Raw genomic sequence first — 17,598 nt, 5'->3', positions numbered from 1 at the left:
ATAGGTCTATGGGTCAGGTAAGAGCCAAAATCATATTTACCTGTTTGCTGTTTGTGACGCATGGCCTTGTTTCCGTGCACAGTTCCACATTGACTTTGATTGACAGTCTCAAAAGCAGGAAGTCGAAGCCTATTGGCTGGACGCACTCGGCGATAGTTTTCATTTGTATAGGGGTCTATAGGACGAAGGTGGAACTTATATACATTAATGCATATGAATGACCACCGGCAGTAGACCATAGTAAAAGACTAGTTAGGTATTTTTCCACATTTCAGAAGAATCATATATAAACATAGATTTCTCAGAAACTTTGGATATCAGCTTTAAGGGTTGATTACACAATTACTGGTACACATTTTTAAAATAAATAAAAAATGCCTTTTTACCTGTTTGAGAGTAATATCATCAAGTACAAAACCTTTAAATGTGTTGAAAATGTATCCAAAAGCAATACTTAATTATTTTTTACTTGTAAAAGGGGGTTTGTTTAGTGGATTCTGTTATGTCATTAGCTTTTTTAATAGACTCGATGTCTCTCTTTTAGTTAATCATTTCCTTTTCCTAACTGGTTTTCGTTTATATGTCGTATGCCTGAAAAAGTCAATCTTCTGGTCACAGGTGAATCACACAAAGTCATTCTAGTGTATTTAGAAAGAGAACCTACAGTATATAATGCAGGTAGTCTCTTTCCTTAGTGGTGATTTCCAAAGAAACCACAGTTGTTTTGCTTTGGTCAGTATCTATTGGAGTGAAGTAGCTGGTGGGATTACAGGGATGACCAGAGCTTTGCAAGGTGTTGATATCTTGGCCCACCCACGTAAATGGCCTAATATGAAGGCCATGAAATGTAGTTTTCTCCCCCTCTTCCAGTCCCTGTGCATTGCTCTTGTGGCTGTTATCTGTTTTTCACACAGTTGGAGCTGGCACAAGCCTGTCTCCTGGGAATGAGTTTGACCATCTTTTTCTTGTCTTGTTCCTTTCCTCCCACTGAGCTTCCTTCTAAATCTCTTCCTTTCTCAGTGATCCCCTTCTTCTTGGTTCACTGCCACACTTCCTCTGTGAAAACTAACCACAGATGCATTGATGACCTCAGCTGCAGAGGTTTTACATCAGACAGCTTACACATTACTGGCTTAGTCCTGAGAAAACGTTGACTGTATCAATTTTAAAATCAACTTGTAGACACAGACTTCTGTGAGAATACAACTTATGATTATTAGTTTTTCTGGTTGAATACTGAAGAAACTGGAGTTAATCAGTGTGAGACATTTTTTTATGTTGGCATGAATGTAAGCTGACAATGACAATCACTATAGTGCGACACCTGTTTTTGTTTCTGAGCTGTAACACATTTTCGAGGACATAAAGTGCCCTTTATGCATAGCTTCGCTTGTGAAATTTATTGATTTGAATTGCGTTCAGTAGTCTTTGTGTGTCTGTGCAGATCCACTCATCATGGATGTCTTATTGTGAAATGCCGACAACACAGACTCTCATCAGTGCTTCCTGCAGGCATTTCATTAAAGCACTAATAACACGCTGGTAATTAGGTGACAAAGAGGTCTTTCTTATTGTACTGATCTGCTGGCGAGATGAAGTCCTTAGAGACTGAAGAGTGCGTGTGTGTGTATGCGTGTGCGTGCATGGCTGTGCATGAGTGTCTGCGTGTGCGTCCATGTATACAATTTTGACTAATACAACCAACTATTTCTTTATTAGGTGACATTTAGGCTGGCTCCCTTAACTCAAGTTGGTTTTTTTCCTCCATATAGTGAAATGTTAAAATCTAACAGCATATACTACATGCGAGTGAAATTGTATCTATTGAAATGTTCATACAGTGGGATTCCACAATATTCTATGCATTTTTTTTTTTTTTTTACTATTGTTCCCCATCAGTTTCTCTTGTTTTATATCAGATCGAGCCACCTGAGGCACAGAACAAATAACACACTGCAAATGAAATTTCCTGTGAAGCTTATTGATGTCATTAAACACAAGCATACTGAGGCCCAAAATCATTTTAGTCTTCATCAGACCAGCTGACATTTACTGAATTAGCCGTAGGTAAGATGATGGTGTTTCAGCTTTTTTTTTTTTTTTTTTTACCCCTCCCTTCCTTAGAGGGTCAAATGGTAAAATCAATTTTGTTTTATCCATCTGCTGGTCTTTGATTGGTTTTCATAAGGCTAATATGTTTCTGAGTCATAATGTTATCCTTTTATGTTGGTACACTAAATCATGTAAGCATTGAGTTTTGTTTTAAGCTAAGTGTTGTGTGGCATTATAATAATACATGTAATTTCATTTCTATTGGTACGATGATAATCGAGAAAGGCTTTTGTTTTTTTTGCCCTTAAAGCTAAAACCTGTTTTATTTACCAAGGTAGTTGGGTTCTCTTGCATAATTTAATAATAAGGCATAATTCCGTTATGATGTGGCTGACATTTCAAAGCCCATTTTAAAGATTCATTTTTTTGTCAGTCACAAGTTACAAAAGTTGAGGGGATCACTGCTGATAACTTTATTTATTTTAATCCTTTTATTTCAAATCATGAGCATTTCTGTTCTTAAGATGAGATTATATAGCGTCGCTGTCCCATAGAGAAGACAAGAAAAGAGTTGGATTGCAGACATAAATTGGTGTATTGAGTTCTAGGCATTAGACAAGGATGAGGATCATGATCTCCAAAGACCACAGGGCTGGTGGTTCAAAGTTCCTGGGTCATTAAGCATCATTGCATCCTTGTGCAAGACACTTTATCCACATTAATTCAAAATGTGATGGAACACAATTTGATGGTGGTTGGAAACTTTTTGGAGCAGAAATTGGTACCAAATAAAATAGTGGTGTGTGCATTGAGCCATTTTATTAATAATATTGATACTGATCGATCCTGTAGTTTGATTTTCTCTCTTGCGTGCACTGACTGCTGTGGATTGAACAAAGAGGTGACATGGCTGACTGTCTAAATCTGTGCTTTTCAACCTTAGGTTCGGGACCCCATGTGGGGTCATCATGGATTTTAAATGGAGTTGCCTGAAATGTGTTTAAAAAAAAAAAAAAAAAGAAGGAACAAGAAATGACTGATTAAAAATATGTTTTTGATTATTGATTAATTATTCTTATTTTTAAAATTAAAACAAAATCTTAAACAACTGTATTCTACTGATAAATATACATCTAGTTGTTATTATTAATAATAATTAAATGCAGTAAAACTAATCTAAGCCTGGCTACTCTGTATTTGTAATACATGACAAACATTATCAAAAACAAATTCTCAAAAAAAGTTGCCATAAACTCTTGATATCAAAATGGGATCATGATCGAAAAAAGGTTGGGGACCTCTGGTCTAAGTGCTGCTGCTCAAGTGCAAGCTGTTTATAAAAAGGCTGTAAGATACAGTGGTATCACTACACATTACTACAAGTATATAAAAAACCTCAGTAACATCACTTGATCAAGCCTTTTCTAAAATGCCACACTACAAAATAAGTAATAAAAGTATGTATGATTCGTGCTGATATCGTATCGGATCAATATCAGTATCGGCCGATACACAAGGCTTCAATATCAGTTGTATCGGGACATTCCTAATTTTAGGTATAATTAAATGCTGCCTTCTAAATCAAGTAACATTTTAAATTTATCATAATTAATAATGTCTGAACATGATTCAAAGTTGTGCTGGGGTACGACTGACAATTGTTGATTCACATTTGAGTTTGTAACCATGGCTAGAGCGCTTGGACTTGCTTTGCTGCTGTGGTGTCACCACCAGCCTCTGCTTTGTGGGAAGAGCATGGCTGGGACATCAAGAGCTAACCAAAGGGAAACTATTCACGCGGCATGTCTGTCAGCTGTCCCTGTGGTCCATTCTCTGAAAGTGATGCTGGTGTTGCATATATAATGTACAAGGTTTGCCCTTGCATTTGTATAAACATCCCCGCAGCATCACTATTATCTGTTCCCTGTTATCTTCTGTCATCCTTAAACCTGATCACAAATTAAAATCTGTTTCACAAAGTGGCTCCCTCTATTCTTAGCAGACAAAAAAAAAAGAAAAGAAGTAAATAAATTAGAGAAAATGGGGGGGAAAATGCTGTTAATGTCATTGAACCATGAAAGTCTTGGCCTGGGGTTTAAATGACTCGGTATACTAGGTTCTTTAGTGCTGTGGCTTCAAGGATAAACATAACTTACATCAGCCCTTTGCCTGAACAGGAGATTTCCTCTCCTGGCACTTACAACCTCAACATGGCACTGTGATTCATATACTCTAAGGCTCACGCATGCACAAACACACACATCGTGTGATCAAGACTCTTTCAAGTAGCTCTTGTACGCACGCACGCACGCACACACACACACACACACACACACACACACACACACACACACACACACACACACCCCAAACACAGGGCAAATGAAGCTTCAGAATGGTATTTTTTATTCTGTTTGTAAGTATGATGGTGACAGTGTATCACTTGTTCAACAATGCACAGAGTTTAGTGGGCTTCTGTTGACTATCGCGGCAAAATAAAACATTGATTGCATTTGCATTGTGATGTCTGATTTCACATGTTCTGAGTTTCTCTCTCTCTATCTCTCTCTCTCTCTCTCTCTCCAGATCATCACTCAGTATGTTTATGAGCTGTTGGAGAAAAAATGCAACATGACTAAAGCCATCCTGCCAGTAAGTACCTGCAGTGAAAGGAGGCATTTGCCTCTTTGATTTATGCCCTTGATGATTAAAGGGAGTACTATTATAAAAACTGACGTCTATGCTTATGATATTGAATGTCCTGCTTAAAAAAAAATAGGCAAGGGGTAGTGAGGAATCGGCTCTTCCAATTCTCTGTCATTTTTTTTTTTTTTTCCACCACTCAGTTCATCTTCCACTGCCTGTTGTTCTTCCTCTCTCCTATGCTACACATCCCTTGTGCAAAAGTGTCCGCTCGACAAATTAACTGTATTGTGATGTGTCATTTCAAAGGCAAAGAGGCTCAGCAAACAGATGTTTAATCTGTTTTGCATTCAGGCACGCTGAAGGGGACTTTCTAGTTTGCTGTCGTGGAGTTATTCTTTGCCCAGCTCATCTGGGCTCAGAGCAAACACTTGATCCCTTTTATTTGTTGTTCAAAGCCTATTTGTGTCTTTTCGCCCTGCTTTACCTTTCTATCCCTGTTTCTTTTTCCTTGTTTATATATATAAAAAAAAACTAGTGATCATTTTTCAGACCTTGTTTATATGGATGCTGTGGTGTTTGGGAGCATACCAGAGGTAGCTCTAGCACTAACAGTGTCCATAAATCACATAGCTGGAGCCAGCGCCTTTCATTAGCCTCCATACACTTTTACTGGTTTATCTGCCCGCCCTATTTATCTCATTATTCCTCTGGAAAATAACCCTAATGGCTTTCGGCTTTCCGTCTTCCTGCATGTATACTACCTGTGAATTGTGAGTGTCTTTGTGTGTGCTTGTGGTGGGTCAGTCCACCTGCTTGGCATTGAACTTGTGACCGCAGATTTTAAGAAGATTAACCACAGCCAAGTAAATGGAGAGCAAATGAAGGTGCGCCAGACTATAAAGGGCAAGATTTTCTCCCCCACTTGGCTCTTTTTGTCTGTTTGGATTAAGTTCTTGCAGCTGCCACCCATGGTTCTTTTTTTTTTTTTTTTTGACAGCATACTGAAGGATGTGAGCAGAAATGCATTTGGATAAAAATGCACCATATATATTCTTTATACAGTTATGAATGTTTAAAATCCATAAACATAAATGGCAGTGATTGTCCTCTGAATTTATATCATAAATATTGATATAAATTATTGATATAATTATATAAATATATCTAGTAACCTTAGCTTTCTGTATTTTCAGGTGAATGCTACAGAAGATGAACCTGAGAGTTTTATCTACCTGAGCCCAGATGCCTTGTCCAACCCATCCAAGCTGCTAGTGCTGATTCAAGGCAGCGGAGTGGTGCGGGCTGGTCAGTGGGCCCGTAGACTAATCATCAACCAGGACCTTGACTCAGGGACACAGATCCCTTTCATTACCAGAGCCATGAAGGTAAGGGACTAAACAAAAACTGATGAGTCATTTTGCTATGAATGTTATCCCCTGAGAATGTTGCTCTTCTACCTCATCAACAACGTTTTCCCGAGCACACACACACTTCTCCTAGCACTCACACACACACTCACACACATTTCCCTCCTGCAGGAAATGCCAAAATCTGGAGTTTTTTAGACACTGAAAGATCAATCATTTATTTCACTTAAAGCCTTGTCACATCCACTTTCATATAAGAATTAATTTTACCTTTGCAGTTTAAGACTCACTACCTTTAATTATTTATTTATTTACTAAATTTCCCAGAATGTACATTTACGAATTGATTTTCCCTTTCTTTTCATCATTAGTTTGTCATCCATGTTATTTTATTCATTTATTTATTTTGAACAAACAAACAAATAAAAAATGGATGAAAATTAATAAACAAATCTCAACATAAATCTCTATGAAATTTGAAAAAAGTTGATTTCAATATAATACATTTGATTTGTTCATCAAGGATAGTAAGAAGCCTTGCTTGTCAAGTCCTACCCCCATTCTTCACCATTAACAACTGCAAAAAATGAAATAAATTAAATTGACAATGCAAGTAAATACTCAATTCGAGCTATTAAGAAAAACAGAACCAAAATAAACATTTATGTGGATGTTTTACCACTATTTAGCACAGACACAACTTTAATCCAGCATCTATATCATTTTTATGATTTGAATAGTTCTCAAACCATTGGCTTATCACATGTTTAATTCTGTAATTAATGCTGTCTATCTGCTGTTGAAATGAATAGCCCCCCAGCTTTAATGTCATTTTATTACATGCATATATATTCCTGCTTTTTTAAGTGCACCCAAAGTTGTGTATGGACTGGTGTTTGTTTGCATGCATCACACCCCCTTGAATATGATCTTGGGGTAAAACCAGTGCTTTTGTTGGTAATACCTACTGTGGGGTCACTGGGGAGGTCCAAGTACAACCTCTTTAGTTTTAGACACCTCCCTGCTCCATCACACCTAATAACTTTATGTGATTATGCAGGCCTGAAAACAGGCTAGCTTTTACAATGAGGTGAGGTGAAGAGGTGTCCATCCCTGCTGAGCTGTGTTGACTCCATGTAAAATTTACACAAACATGGAGAAAAAGTAGGAAAGAGTAAGACTCATGACTCGAGGTAGAACAATTTTAACATTGCAAAGTATCATTTAATAGCAGAGGTGCACAAACGAGGCTGATCTGAACTTCATTGTCCTGCATGATGGCATTGCTTTTGAATTCCTATGCCTTAATTATAGATCAGTTGTTTTTTCCCTTCCAGGGATCACTAAACAACCTTCTTGAGTTGTGTATCAGCAAGAAAAAGGTGATTCTACCTGTCTTATTATTTTTCATCCCCATCCCTGTGCTCGTTTGTCAGCCTGGCCACGACTACTTGTGTAATTTCATCAACCTGCTGTTCAAATTGACTTAGGGGAGATTCTGATTTCCATCCCGCCTCGCTCCTCCGTTTGCTCCGTCTGAATACCGTAAAAATATTGCCTGCTGAGTAAAGCCGTCTCCTGCTGTGTACAACATGAAGGAAAAAAATTGGATGGGTATGCGTCCATGTGTGGTACCAGTAGCCTCGGGTACCCTAAATCTGTCTTGTGCCACCACCCCAGCTGGTTGAGATTTGATGCTTGTGCTGCAGAAAACCCTAGTCACAGCATAGATGTACTGTAGAGTTCACTGTGTGTATGTGAGTGTGGCCCATTCATCATAGTAAACAAGAAATTTTGTCCTTGCACCCTGACAAACCATCACGCGACCATTTACTTCACAGTACCGTGTGTGTGTGTGTGTGTGTGTGTGTGTGTGTGTGTGTGTGTGTGTGTGTGTGTGTGTGTGTGTGTGTGTGTGTGTGTGTGTGTGTGTGTGTGTGTGTGTGTGTGTGTGTGTGTGTGTGTGTGTGTGTGTGTGTGTGTGTGTGTGTGTGTGTGTGTGACAAACAATGTCTGTTGTCAGCTTTTCTTATGAACAATGCAGTGGTGTGTTATGTCATCCACTTAACTTCATCATGAGGCTCTTACAACAACATATAAATCAAGTTTAACTACTGGTAAAAAACAAAAAAAAATACAAACAAAACCTTTGTGTCTTTTGGGACTGGTTATACGAAGGCTAAGCCTGACATGATGAGAACATGATGCAGAGACACTTATTAGCTGAACTCTCCAAAATGGTGATGCCCACATACATGAGATATTTGTATTTGAAGGTTTAAGTTGACATAAATGACTACAAAGACATTTCTGACATGAGTTGGTGAAGTTTTATTATTCATCTTCAGACCTATAATCTAAAGTGCATTCATGTGATGGGATGTGTTTCACTTTCAGGGAGTGAGTGACCTCAATTTTCTGATTTCAGATGCATCAATTTGAGTTTTGTTTTGTTAAAGAAAGTCAACTGTGGTTTATTCTTTAAAGGGATCCTCTGCTGTTTTTACAAATGTGGTCTAAAACCTTTGAAATGTCCTTATTAGAAGATCTGTCCCTAACAAAACGCATTATTTTGCACCATATTAGTTTTATTAACTTTTTAAAATGGGACTAGTTTACCATTTGAGAGCCTGTGCACCATGTTGAAATGATGTCATTGATGACGAGAATCGCCCCTTTAGTCCATTGAGTTCTATAGGAGAGAAGGCATTCAAGATCATTTAGCAGCTTGTTCAGTCAAAATGACAACTTGTGCTGTTTTGGGTTGCTCTAAAAATTTGTACTAGGTAAAAAAAAAAAAAAAGTCGATGTAAACCTCTTTTGTTTACTGAAATTTGTTAAAACAAAATTCGTGACCCAAAAAAATCTGTGACCGCAGGGGGCGACAGTTCCAACTCTGGTGTCTCTTTATGAAACAGCAGAGTTGGAACTGTCACCCCCTGCGGTCACAGATTTTTTGTGGGTCACAGATTTGGTTTTTATCGACTTTTCTAACTTGTACTGATTTTTAAAGCAACCCAAAGCAGCACAAGTTGTCATTTTGACTGAAAAAGCTGCTAAATGATCCTGAATCCTTCACCTCCTATAGAACTCAATAGACTAAACTGGCGATTCGCGTCATCAATGACGTCATTTCAAGAGTATTCTTTGACTATTTTCTACTGTTTTTCTTTTTCTTGTTTTTAGCTTCGCTTTCCCAAATTGCCATAGTAGCTGTTGTCCTAAGTGGAAAGCTAATGCAACTAAAACTGGTGTAACTCACAGGAAAGTATAGAACATCTTAAGACTGTATCAAAAGGTCACCTGGAGAGATTGTAGGTTGGGTGCCTTTTAAAGAAAAATACAAACTCAGTCAGAACTGCAGGACCACGTGTTAGACCACAAAAACACTTTAAGATGTTTGTCCACTGAAATGACATACATTCACACACTCGGCACACACACACTTTAACATGTGTTTCATGAATGGTCCAGCCCACCATTTCCACTACTTTTTTTCAGTATTGATTATAGACATACTGTATACACAAAACATTTGTTTCAGTGTGATTCTTCAGGGAATTCTGTCCCTGATATGACATTTAGAGTCCATCAGCCATTTCTCATTTCATCACCTGTTTGTTTCCATCTCACATGAGTGTCATACAAATATGAGAATATGGCATCAGCTGGCAAGAGTTTATGTGGAATATATGTTTGTTGAGTATGAGTAGAAACACTGTGAGCTTTGAGCAAATAATAGGCTTTATGTATTGTAATTGTGTTTGTAATATTTGCTTATGGTGATACTAGCTTAAGGTTTTTGTCTATATAGATTTCATGTGTATTGGCTCTGTTGTGTGTGAGTGTGTTACTATCTGTCTATGTTTCTGTTATGACATTGTGTGTCCTGTGTGTGTATGTGTAAGTCTGCTTGCTTGTGCTCCTATGAAAGTGGTGTTATTCACATGGCCTCAGGGTAAAATGACAGGTGAGTGGAGGAGAAGAGCAGACAACCAGAGTTTGAGGAAAAAGGTGAAAGAAGAAGAAATCTGAAATGGGAGGTGGAAGTTTGGTGTGGATGCCACAGGAAGATGGACTGTGATTGGTTGGAAAAGGCAAAGGAGGAAGAAGGAGAAGAGAGTACAGAAAGGGTTGAGGTTGATGAAGGAAGAGGGAAATGAGAGGATGACGAAGGAGGGACTGCAAATAGGGTGGGACTGGCAGAGGAGAGACGGGAGTGTTGAGAGTAGGCAGAAGGCAGACATCTGACAGCTCCACTACTGGGAGACGGTCTCTTAATGACAGCTTATTCCTTCATGATCTCAATTCCTGACAGTCGACAGGTCTACTTTTTGCATCGTGGCAGCTGTATCATTACCTTCTGGCCCTGTCAATGTTCTGGATCCTGATAGTGAGATGGTGGAGGTGGAAGGGGCATGTCATAGGGTTTGGACAATTGCATAGTGGAACAAATGGTTTTGAAATATTATTTCAAATTCATATCTTGACATGTTTTTCTTCAAACCTTTAGTTAATTAACCTCTGAACCTGGTTCTGCTGTAGATTTCTTCCTGTTAAAAGGGAGTTGTTTCTTCCCACTGTTGCTAAATGCTTGTTCATGTGGATCTTGTTATGTTTTTTCTTTCTTTCTTGCATTGAGATGGCTTTGTTGTAAATTGCGCTATACAGTACATATAAAGTTGAATTTAATTAATTTAACTCTAATTGTTTAGCTGTTAACTCACATAAGAATTGATAAATGTTATTTATCCATGCGCAATTTTCTCTGTCATAGCAAGTACCTGTTAGCATGTTAATATAGCCGTTAATATGAAAATAGTTTTGTTAGCAAATCTAGTATTTAGTTTTTAACTACAATTTAGTTTACAATAGAAAAAAACATCCATTGTTGCCCTTTCTTGTTTTCTGCCTTGCACATTAACTCTTGATAGGAAGTTGCTTGAGACTTACCCAAAAGTCAAAAGAGGGAGTGAGATGTTTTCAAAATTGTGTCATAAGCCGAGGGGTCTGTATTTGCTCCGAATATCAATGAAAGACAGAAAGAGGGCAGTGAAGGAGACAAACTCAAACATAGACATCCTCCTTTATTTTCTTTTTCCTTCTCTTCCAAAGTTTGACTGATGTTTTTCTCAATAGACGCTTATATTCACAAGTTCACCAGTGTTGTGTTCTTTCCATGTTGGATCTAACTCTTTGTCTCATGAGTTAATGTAAATCTTCTGAGCTGTGAGGAAACTGCAGCTATAAAATACAACATACAGTGTGTTGTACGCTGTCAAACTGAGGGCATCAGGTGGCTTGCCTGACTGATTCCATCTCCTTGACTGTAGCCAAAAGACAGCGTGTGTGACTGTGTGTGTGTGTGTGTGCGTGTGGTAAGAACATTCTATGTCTTGCCATGGCCTTGTATTAGTAGCCCTGCTAACATCACATATGCACACTCACATATACAGGCGTACACACACCTCCGGGGTGGGAAGGTCCCAGCACATCCTGCAGCTCAGATCAATGCACTTGACACCTTCAAAGGCGGGTGTGGGGCCCAGACTTGCTCAGGGGTTAAACCTCTTTTAAATAGCCCCCCATGGGAAAGCAGCTGTCAATAACCCACCGTAATTACCGGGGCTAGGCCCGCCAAGGGCTCGGCTGCACGGGCCAAATTAAAAATTGATCAGAGAGAGAAACATTATTTTGTGGTGGTATTCCCTGTCCTAACAGCATTGCTGCTGCCGTATGTGAAATTTCAACAACTGATGTCCAAGCTTGATATCTAGAGACATACAGTATCTCTGCACCCTGCTTCCTTCCTTCCTGTCTGATAAACAATGTAGTGATTTCTCCTTGTAATTATTCTTTGCATTTTCAGCGTCTTTATTTATGCAGGTCTTTGTTAGTGTGTATATTATACATCCAGTCTTTGAGTTCCTGCTTGTGTATCTACAGCATGAACATGCACTGCTGATTGTTATATGCTCCAGGTAATCGTACATCATCCTCTATCTGTGTAGTGTTGTGTGCACACCTTGTAGCACTGTATTGATTGCGGTCTCATTGAGTTTCCCCTGGCAGGCTGCCTGTATTTGTTAGTCAGAGAATGATATGAAGAAGATATGTTCTTCCTCAGGCTGCGCTTTCATTAGTCGTTAACAAATGACAGTGAGGGTTAACAGAGAACTTGAAGTAATTCACAATTCATGCTCGAGGTTAATATTTTCAATATTTTAGGACATTTGTCAGAGGAAGGTTAAATTTACGAAAGGGAACAGAATCTGTAGAAAACCCATTCTTGTAAAGGGAGAACCTTCAAACTCAGCCTAGAATAAGCATTGTGAACACCTTCCAAAACTGTCTCTGGTAGTGTAGAGCTCTAATTTTGTTGTATAATTCAGAAAGTTCATCCACATGCACATTCCCATTGGTTACCAACTTTACACTGCCACCGAGTGGTCATGCCTTCCGGTATTAGTCGATTTAAGATAACTACATTTCTTTTGATTTTTGATATTAGCAAGCTCAATCATCTAGAAGTCTTTGTCTTGGGTTTATGTGTATTATTGAGTGTGTACAAATATGTGTGAGGTGGTGAGTAGGTCATTTGCAGCTGCAGGCTCTGTGTGTCCCCCAATGGGAAGGTCTTATTTACTCTCTTTTTCCAGTGGGCCCGCAGGCAGTGAGCGGTGGATACCTCCTGACTCTCTCTCAGGGAATGCCCTGCCACGGCCAGCGTGCACGCATGCTCACGCACGAGCACGCTCTTACACACTCAGTTAATGCACAAGTCCACAACCCGTGGAGTAGCATTGTGGTAAAATCTCAGACTGCCAAAGTGCAAAACCTTTCTGTTTGGAAGCAGGTTTGCATTTCTGCTCAGCACATTTTCATAATTGGTCTTACATTGGGAGACGTGCTTGTGAAAAATAAGGCGGCTCCTCCCTTCTCATGTAGGTTTTACAAGGATCTATCTCTACAGCAGCTTTGAAAAGGTTAGAAATGATTAACATTTTACATTTCACAAAGAAATAAATTCTGAGAAGTGTGGAGCATATTAAAGGCATATCAGCGCAGAATGTATTCCTTTTCTCTGATTGGGAAAAAATTTTAAGGGCAAAATTGAATTTTCCCTCAAACTGCCATTTCCATCGACTGGAATTTGTGTGTAACTATTTTATCAATAACAGAATAAGATGTTTAAACTTGAGACATTAAGATCCCATTGTGATACATTATGGATAAATACAAAATGTAGTTACTAGTTAGCAACAAAAGACATGGCACATTGATCCAAGCCTCACAATTTAATCTTTTTATGTCATTTTTTACAATATTGTATTGTTTTTTTTTTGGTGTTTTTTTTACAACAAAGTCTATTTATGTTGACTTCACCAGCCATCAGAGGTAGAACCTTTAATTGAAGGTGTAAATCTCTTTTCCTTTTAGACTCATATTGTCCTGCATTCCCTTTTTGGGCAAAATGTACATTTGAACATCAGTTCATGTCTAGTAAAGAAAGGGAAACGGACAATGAAAGGTGATGGCATTGGCACATCTTTTGTCTTCTGTCGCTCCGTGTTTAAAATGTTTGTAATAGAAATCAAAGTACATATTAAGTACAGCTTAAATGCATGCTATATTTGTGTGTATATTACCCCATGTTATTCAAAGGTGTGAAAACAAGTTGGTACGAATTGTGTGTAAATGTAGCTTGTTTGTATTCTATTGATAAAAACTGTGCTGAGAGAAGGAAAATATAGCTTTCACAGGCAAAATGAAGACAGCCAACTATATATTTTTTTCCTTCTTTTAATATGCATTGTCAGCTCACTCAAGAAGAAAGAACAAGCACAGTGAGGGGTTTGCTTATTAGATAAATAGTACGCAAAAACAAGACGTGTGACAGACAGTATTTTAAGAAAAGGGTGGAATGTAAAATTGCAGTTCAAATAATAAATAGAAAATCAAAGTATGCCATCTTTGATCAAGACAATTTGGATTTAGTCATATTTGGAGGAAAAAATAATATGTTAAGCATGAGATGCAAGCGTCTAAAGTTTGGGTTTCCCTCTATTTCATATCACAAAACAGGAAGCTCAAAATCTGTATTTCCCTTCAGTAAAACAACCATGTTAACATGTATTTGTCTTTTGATTTTCTCTGTTATTACCAACCCACATGTTTGTGCTGGCTCTCCTCCCCTTTGCCTTCTATTATGGTTCTTACCACAGACTTTATTATCTCAACGTATGCTGACAGCCGTTCTTTAACCCTCTTAGGAGCACACCATGCTTCGCTTGGCTGACTTGTTTGCACTAATATCAAGTTTTAGCAGTTAGCAGGCTGATACCATATGCTGCTGCGCTGCTGTCCCCCCTGATGTCAGTCAAACGAATGACAGCTTCAGTTCCCAACACACACAGTAAACTACAGTAAACCCCTAGACTCTGAGTGACAGAAAAACACACAGAGTTGCAAATGCACCAAGTGTATAAACTTCACAGGGGTGAGGAGACAATAATCATATCCTGTTTGGTCAAATACAACTAGACAGGGAAGCGTTTCTGCAGTAAATCCTCAAAGATAGTATTTGATAGCTGAACATTATGGTAAAAATAGTAAGAAATGTATGTATGGGTCTCCAGTTAACAGTATTTTAGTTGCTTAACCAGTCTGTAGAACTGATTGTTGTGTTTGCAGGCGATTATGAACTTGAATTTAGTTCAATTCCTCCTCACACGTTCTTTGTATGCAATGACACAGATCCCCATGCCATAACTTGACGTGCGCCTCCCAAAAATCCTGACTATGCGACGCGGAGCGCAAGGGCTGTGATTGGTCCACTCCAAACCTCACCCCGATCATTTATTTTTTAAGTTGACACTGCCATTTTTCAAATTTTTGTGGAGCGGCGTGAGTGTTGTTTCTACAATAGATCAAATAGAAGAGACAACCGAGACGGCCAAAATGTTACATTTTTATACTTTGTTTGCATGTTGCGTATGTTTAGTTTGAAGAAACGTGAGCTTTTGAAGAATAAAGCTCACGTTTTGAAACCGTTGTCTTCATGTTTGTTTCAAACACCATATACACATAGGCAGAGATAAGTATTATTAAAACATAGAACTATGTTTATTGTGAGAGGAAAATAAACAAGGGCTTTTTATGCTTCTCTGAAACCACAGACACCCTGTACCTACATGACAGTAAAATTGAAGAACGCATTCCGTCCTTGCACAGCTTTTGTTGGTCAACCACAGTAGTTTGATTCAGGCTTCATGGATAAAGGGTACCGAGTGATTTTTGCAAGCTCTATTAAAAGGTCTTATACAATACTAGATGTTTTGTTTGGTTATTTTCTTTTACAGCAGCCAGGAGTTTAATAAACCAGCCATTTTGTCTGACATACTTGCTGCCATGTCAGAGTCGTAGGAGGATTTGTAACACAGTCCGTGGCCCGCCTACACAGTGATTTTAGTTGCTTCCATGGAGCCAGCTTCAGTGGCTTATGGGGGTTGATGGTGCTCACACAAGATGACCAAAATTTGAGTAAATGTGGACTCCAGCCATTGGAATGACCGGAACGACCATTATGTTGGGTAACACGATTTGCCACAACAACTTCTCACCATAGTGGTTAAGGTAACTCCCCATTGGCATGGTTTCCCATGTAGTTTCTTTCCCAGTCGCTCCACACAAATTCCTGTCATGCAGCACGAAAAAAAAGTCGATCCCTACTGCACGAAAAATGAGGAAATCGTGTTTCATAGAAAAAAAATTTGTGACAGTTTCATGAACTTCGTGAGACTGGACCTGCTCATCAATGATGACAGACACCGACGTTGGATGACATGGTCTGGTTTGTAGTTTCCACTAATTAATCCTGAAAGTGTTCTATTCACAAATGTTTGTGAAAGATGTCTAGATCATGGGTTTTCAAAGTGCTAAAAAGCACCCCCTCATTATTAATTTTATTAATGTTATTGATGTTGCTTTGTACATTCCATGTAGGCTCAAAAAAAGGTTTCAATAATAAATGTTATACACATCTTTATTTTTATTAAACATCTTAAACATGTTTGTATGTTCTTAAACATATTTTAAAACATATTTTTAAAACACATCTTTACATCCTATATTTTTAACATCTTTTTAAAACACATTTTAACACCTTTGTTTGTTTTAAAACATATTTTGAATACATTTAAACATAACTCAAGTTCACTCATCCCACATTAATGCTTACAGAGTGCACTGAAACACTAAAAATAACTGAATTCCCCAAATCAAATAATGAATAATAATGAACAGATCAACGTCAGTCGGACACTTTGATTATCGTACCTGCGAACCATAGGCAGCGCTGCTTTTCATATCACCGTCTCAACATTGTGCGTAAATCCTTAATATAATAATTAATCGATTGCAAATCTTGCCACCTTATTTTGCTCACCTCTATTTTAGTGGAAACAATGAGTCTGTGTCTTTGATGCGCACAAGCGGTTGATGTGGGGATGCGCTGTAGAAAGGAATAAACGTAGATCATCTTTTACCTGCAGCTATGACCGGTGCTTACTTTTAGTCATTGTCAATGTGGAAAATCCACACTCGCATAGGTAAGTGAAGGTGAAGGGGATGAAAACTATTGTAGCCATTTTGGTGAGGTGAGGGAACTGGGAACTTCTTCCGGTATAATTTTTCCCACGCCGTGCCTCCCCTGAAGCCTTCTGGGCCTCACATTTTGAAAACCACTGGTCTAGATCATTGTACACCTGTGGCCATGAACAAGACTGAAACACTTGTATTCAGTCATTTGGAATTGTAAGCTCTTTGGCAATGTGTACGTTTGTCAATGTCTACAATGTTTTTTCGAGCCGTTTTTACAGCCCCCCAAAAATAACTGGGAATAAACAGTCATCCAGCAGGGGATGTGTGCATTCACATGAGCTTGTCTTCATGGGGTTGTGTACAACTGTTTTTTTGTCCTTCAGTTACCTGGTGAAAGTGCTTCTGTTCTGTTTTTACTCTCCTGTGGCTCCACCTTGAGATGTCAGTGGCTGTTTAACCAAGTTGTTGTACTTTGTGTTCAGAGAGGCATTGTGGCCTGAAGCTCTCTGTTCATATTGACCTTGTTTAAACTCTGCCTTTTCGCTCATGCCTGAGTTTTTGTTCCTTGTACTTTTTCCCCTGTCTTTCTAAGTTTTCTGTTTTCTCACTGGCTGCCTATGTGACTGTTCTAACAAAAGTGCAGAAAACTAGCCATTGGAGTCAGTCGCTTTGGCCTTTGACAGATCAGGATGGCAGTGTGTGACCATGGAGGATTGGGCTGTTTCTGCATTGGTCTTCTGTGTCATTTTTCCCCTCCTATTTCAGCCTCATTCTCCGATACTACAGCTTTGCTCTACTCCTCCATTATTCTTGATCTGTGTCTAAATTACCCCCGATTTAAACCACTGAGCACCAGTAACGATGGGCAATGATAAAGAAGTAACATTACAGTAACATGACATGGGGCTGTGCAACCTTTGAGAATAACCGT

General features: G+C 38.7%; 1 protein-coding gene across 2 annotated transcripts in view; it reads left to right on the top strand.

Moving 5' to 3' along the window:
• Positions 1 to 17,598, top strand: part of arb2a (ARB2 cotranscriptional regulator A) — a 159,622-nt gene that overhangs the window by 20,144 nt on the left and 121,880 nt on the right. For both annotated transcript variants that reach the window (XM_028457060.1, XM_028457059.1), the window contains exons 5-6: positions 4,639 to 4,704; positions 5,892 to 6,083. In XM_028457060.1, coding sequence (XP_028312861.1) covers positions 4,639 to 4,704; positions 5,892 to 6,083 — 258 coding nt within the window. The remainder of the gene's footprint in view (positions 1 to 4,638; positions 4,705 to 5,891; positions 6,084 to 17,598) is intronic.

This window comes from Gouania willdenowi, chromosome 9 (genome assembly GCF_900634775.1).
Source record: "Gouania willdenowi chromosome 9, fGouWil2.1, whole genome shotgun sequence".
Lineage (NCBI taxonomy): Eukaryota > Metazoa > Chordata > Actinopteri > Blenniiformes > Gobiesocidae > Gouania > Gouania willdenowi.
The sequence above is the reverse complement of the archived record's forward strand: the minus strand, read 5'-3'. Positions and strand labels throughout refer to the sequence as shown.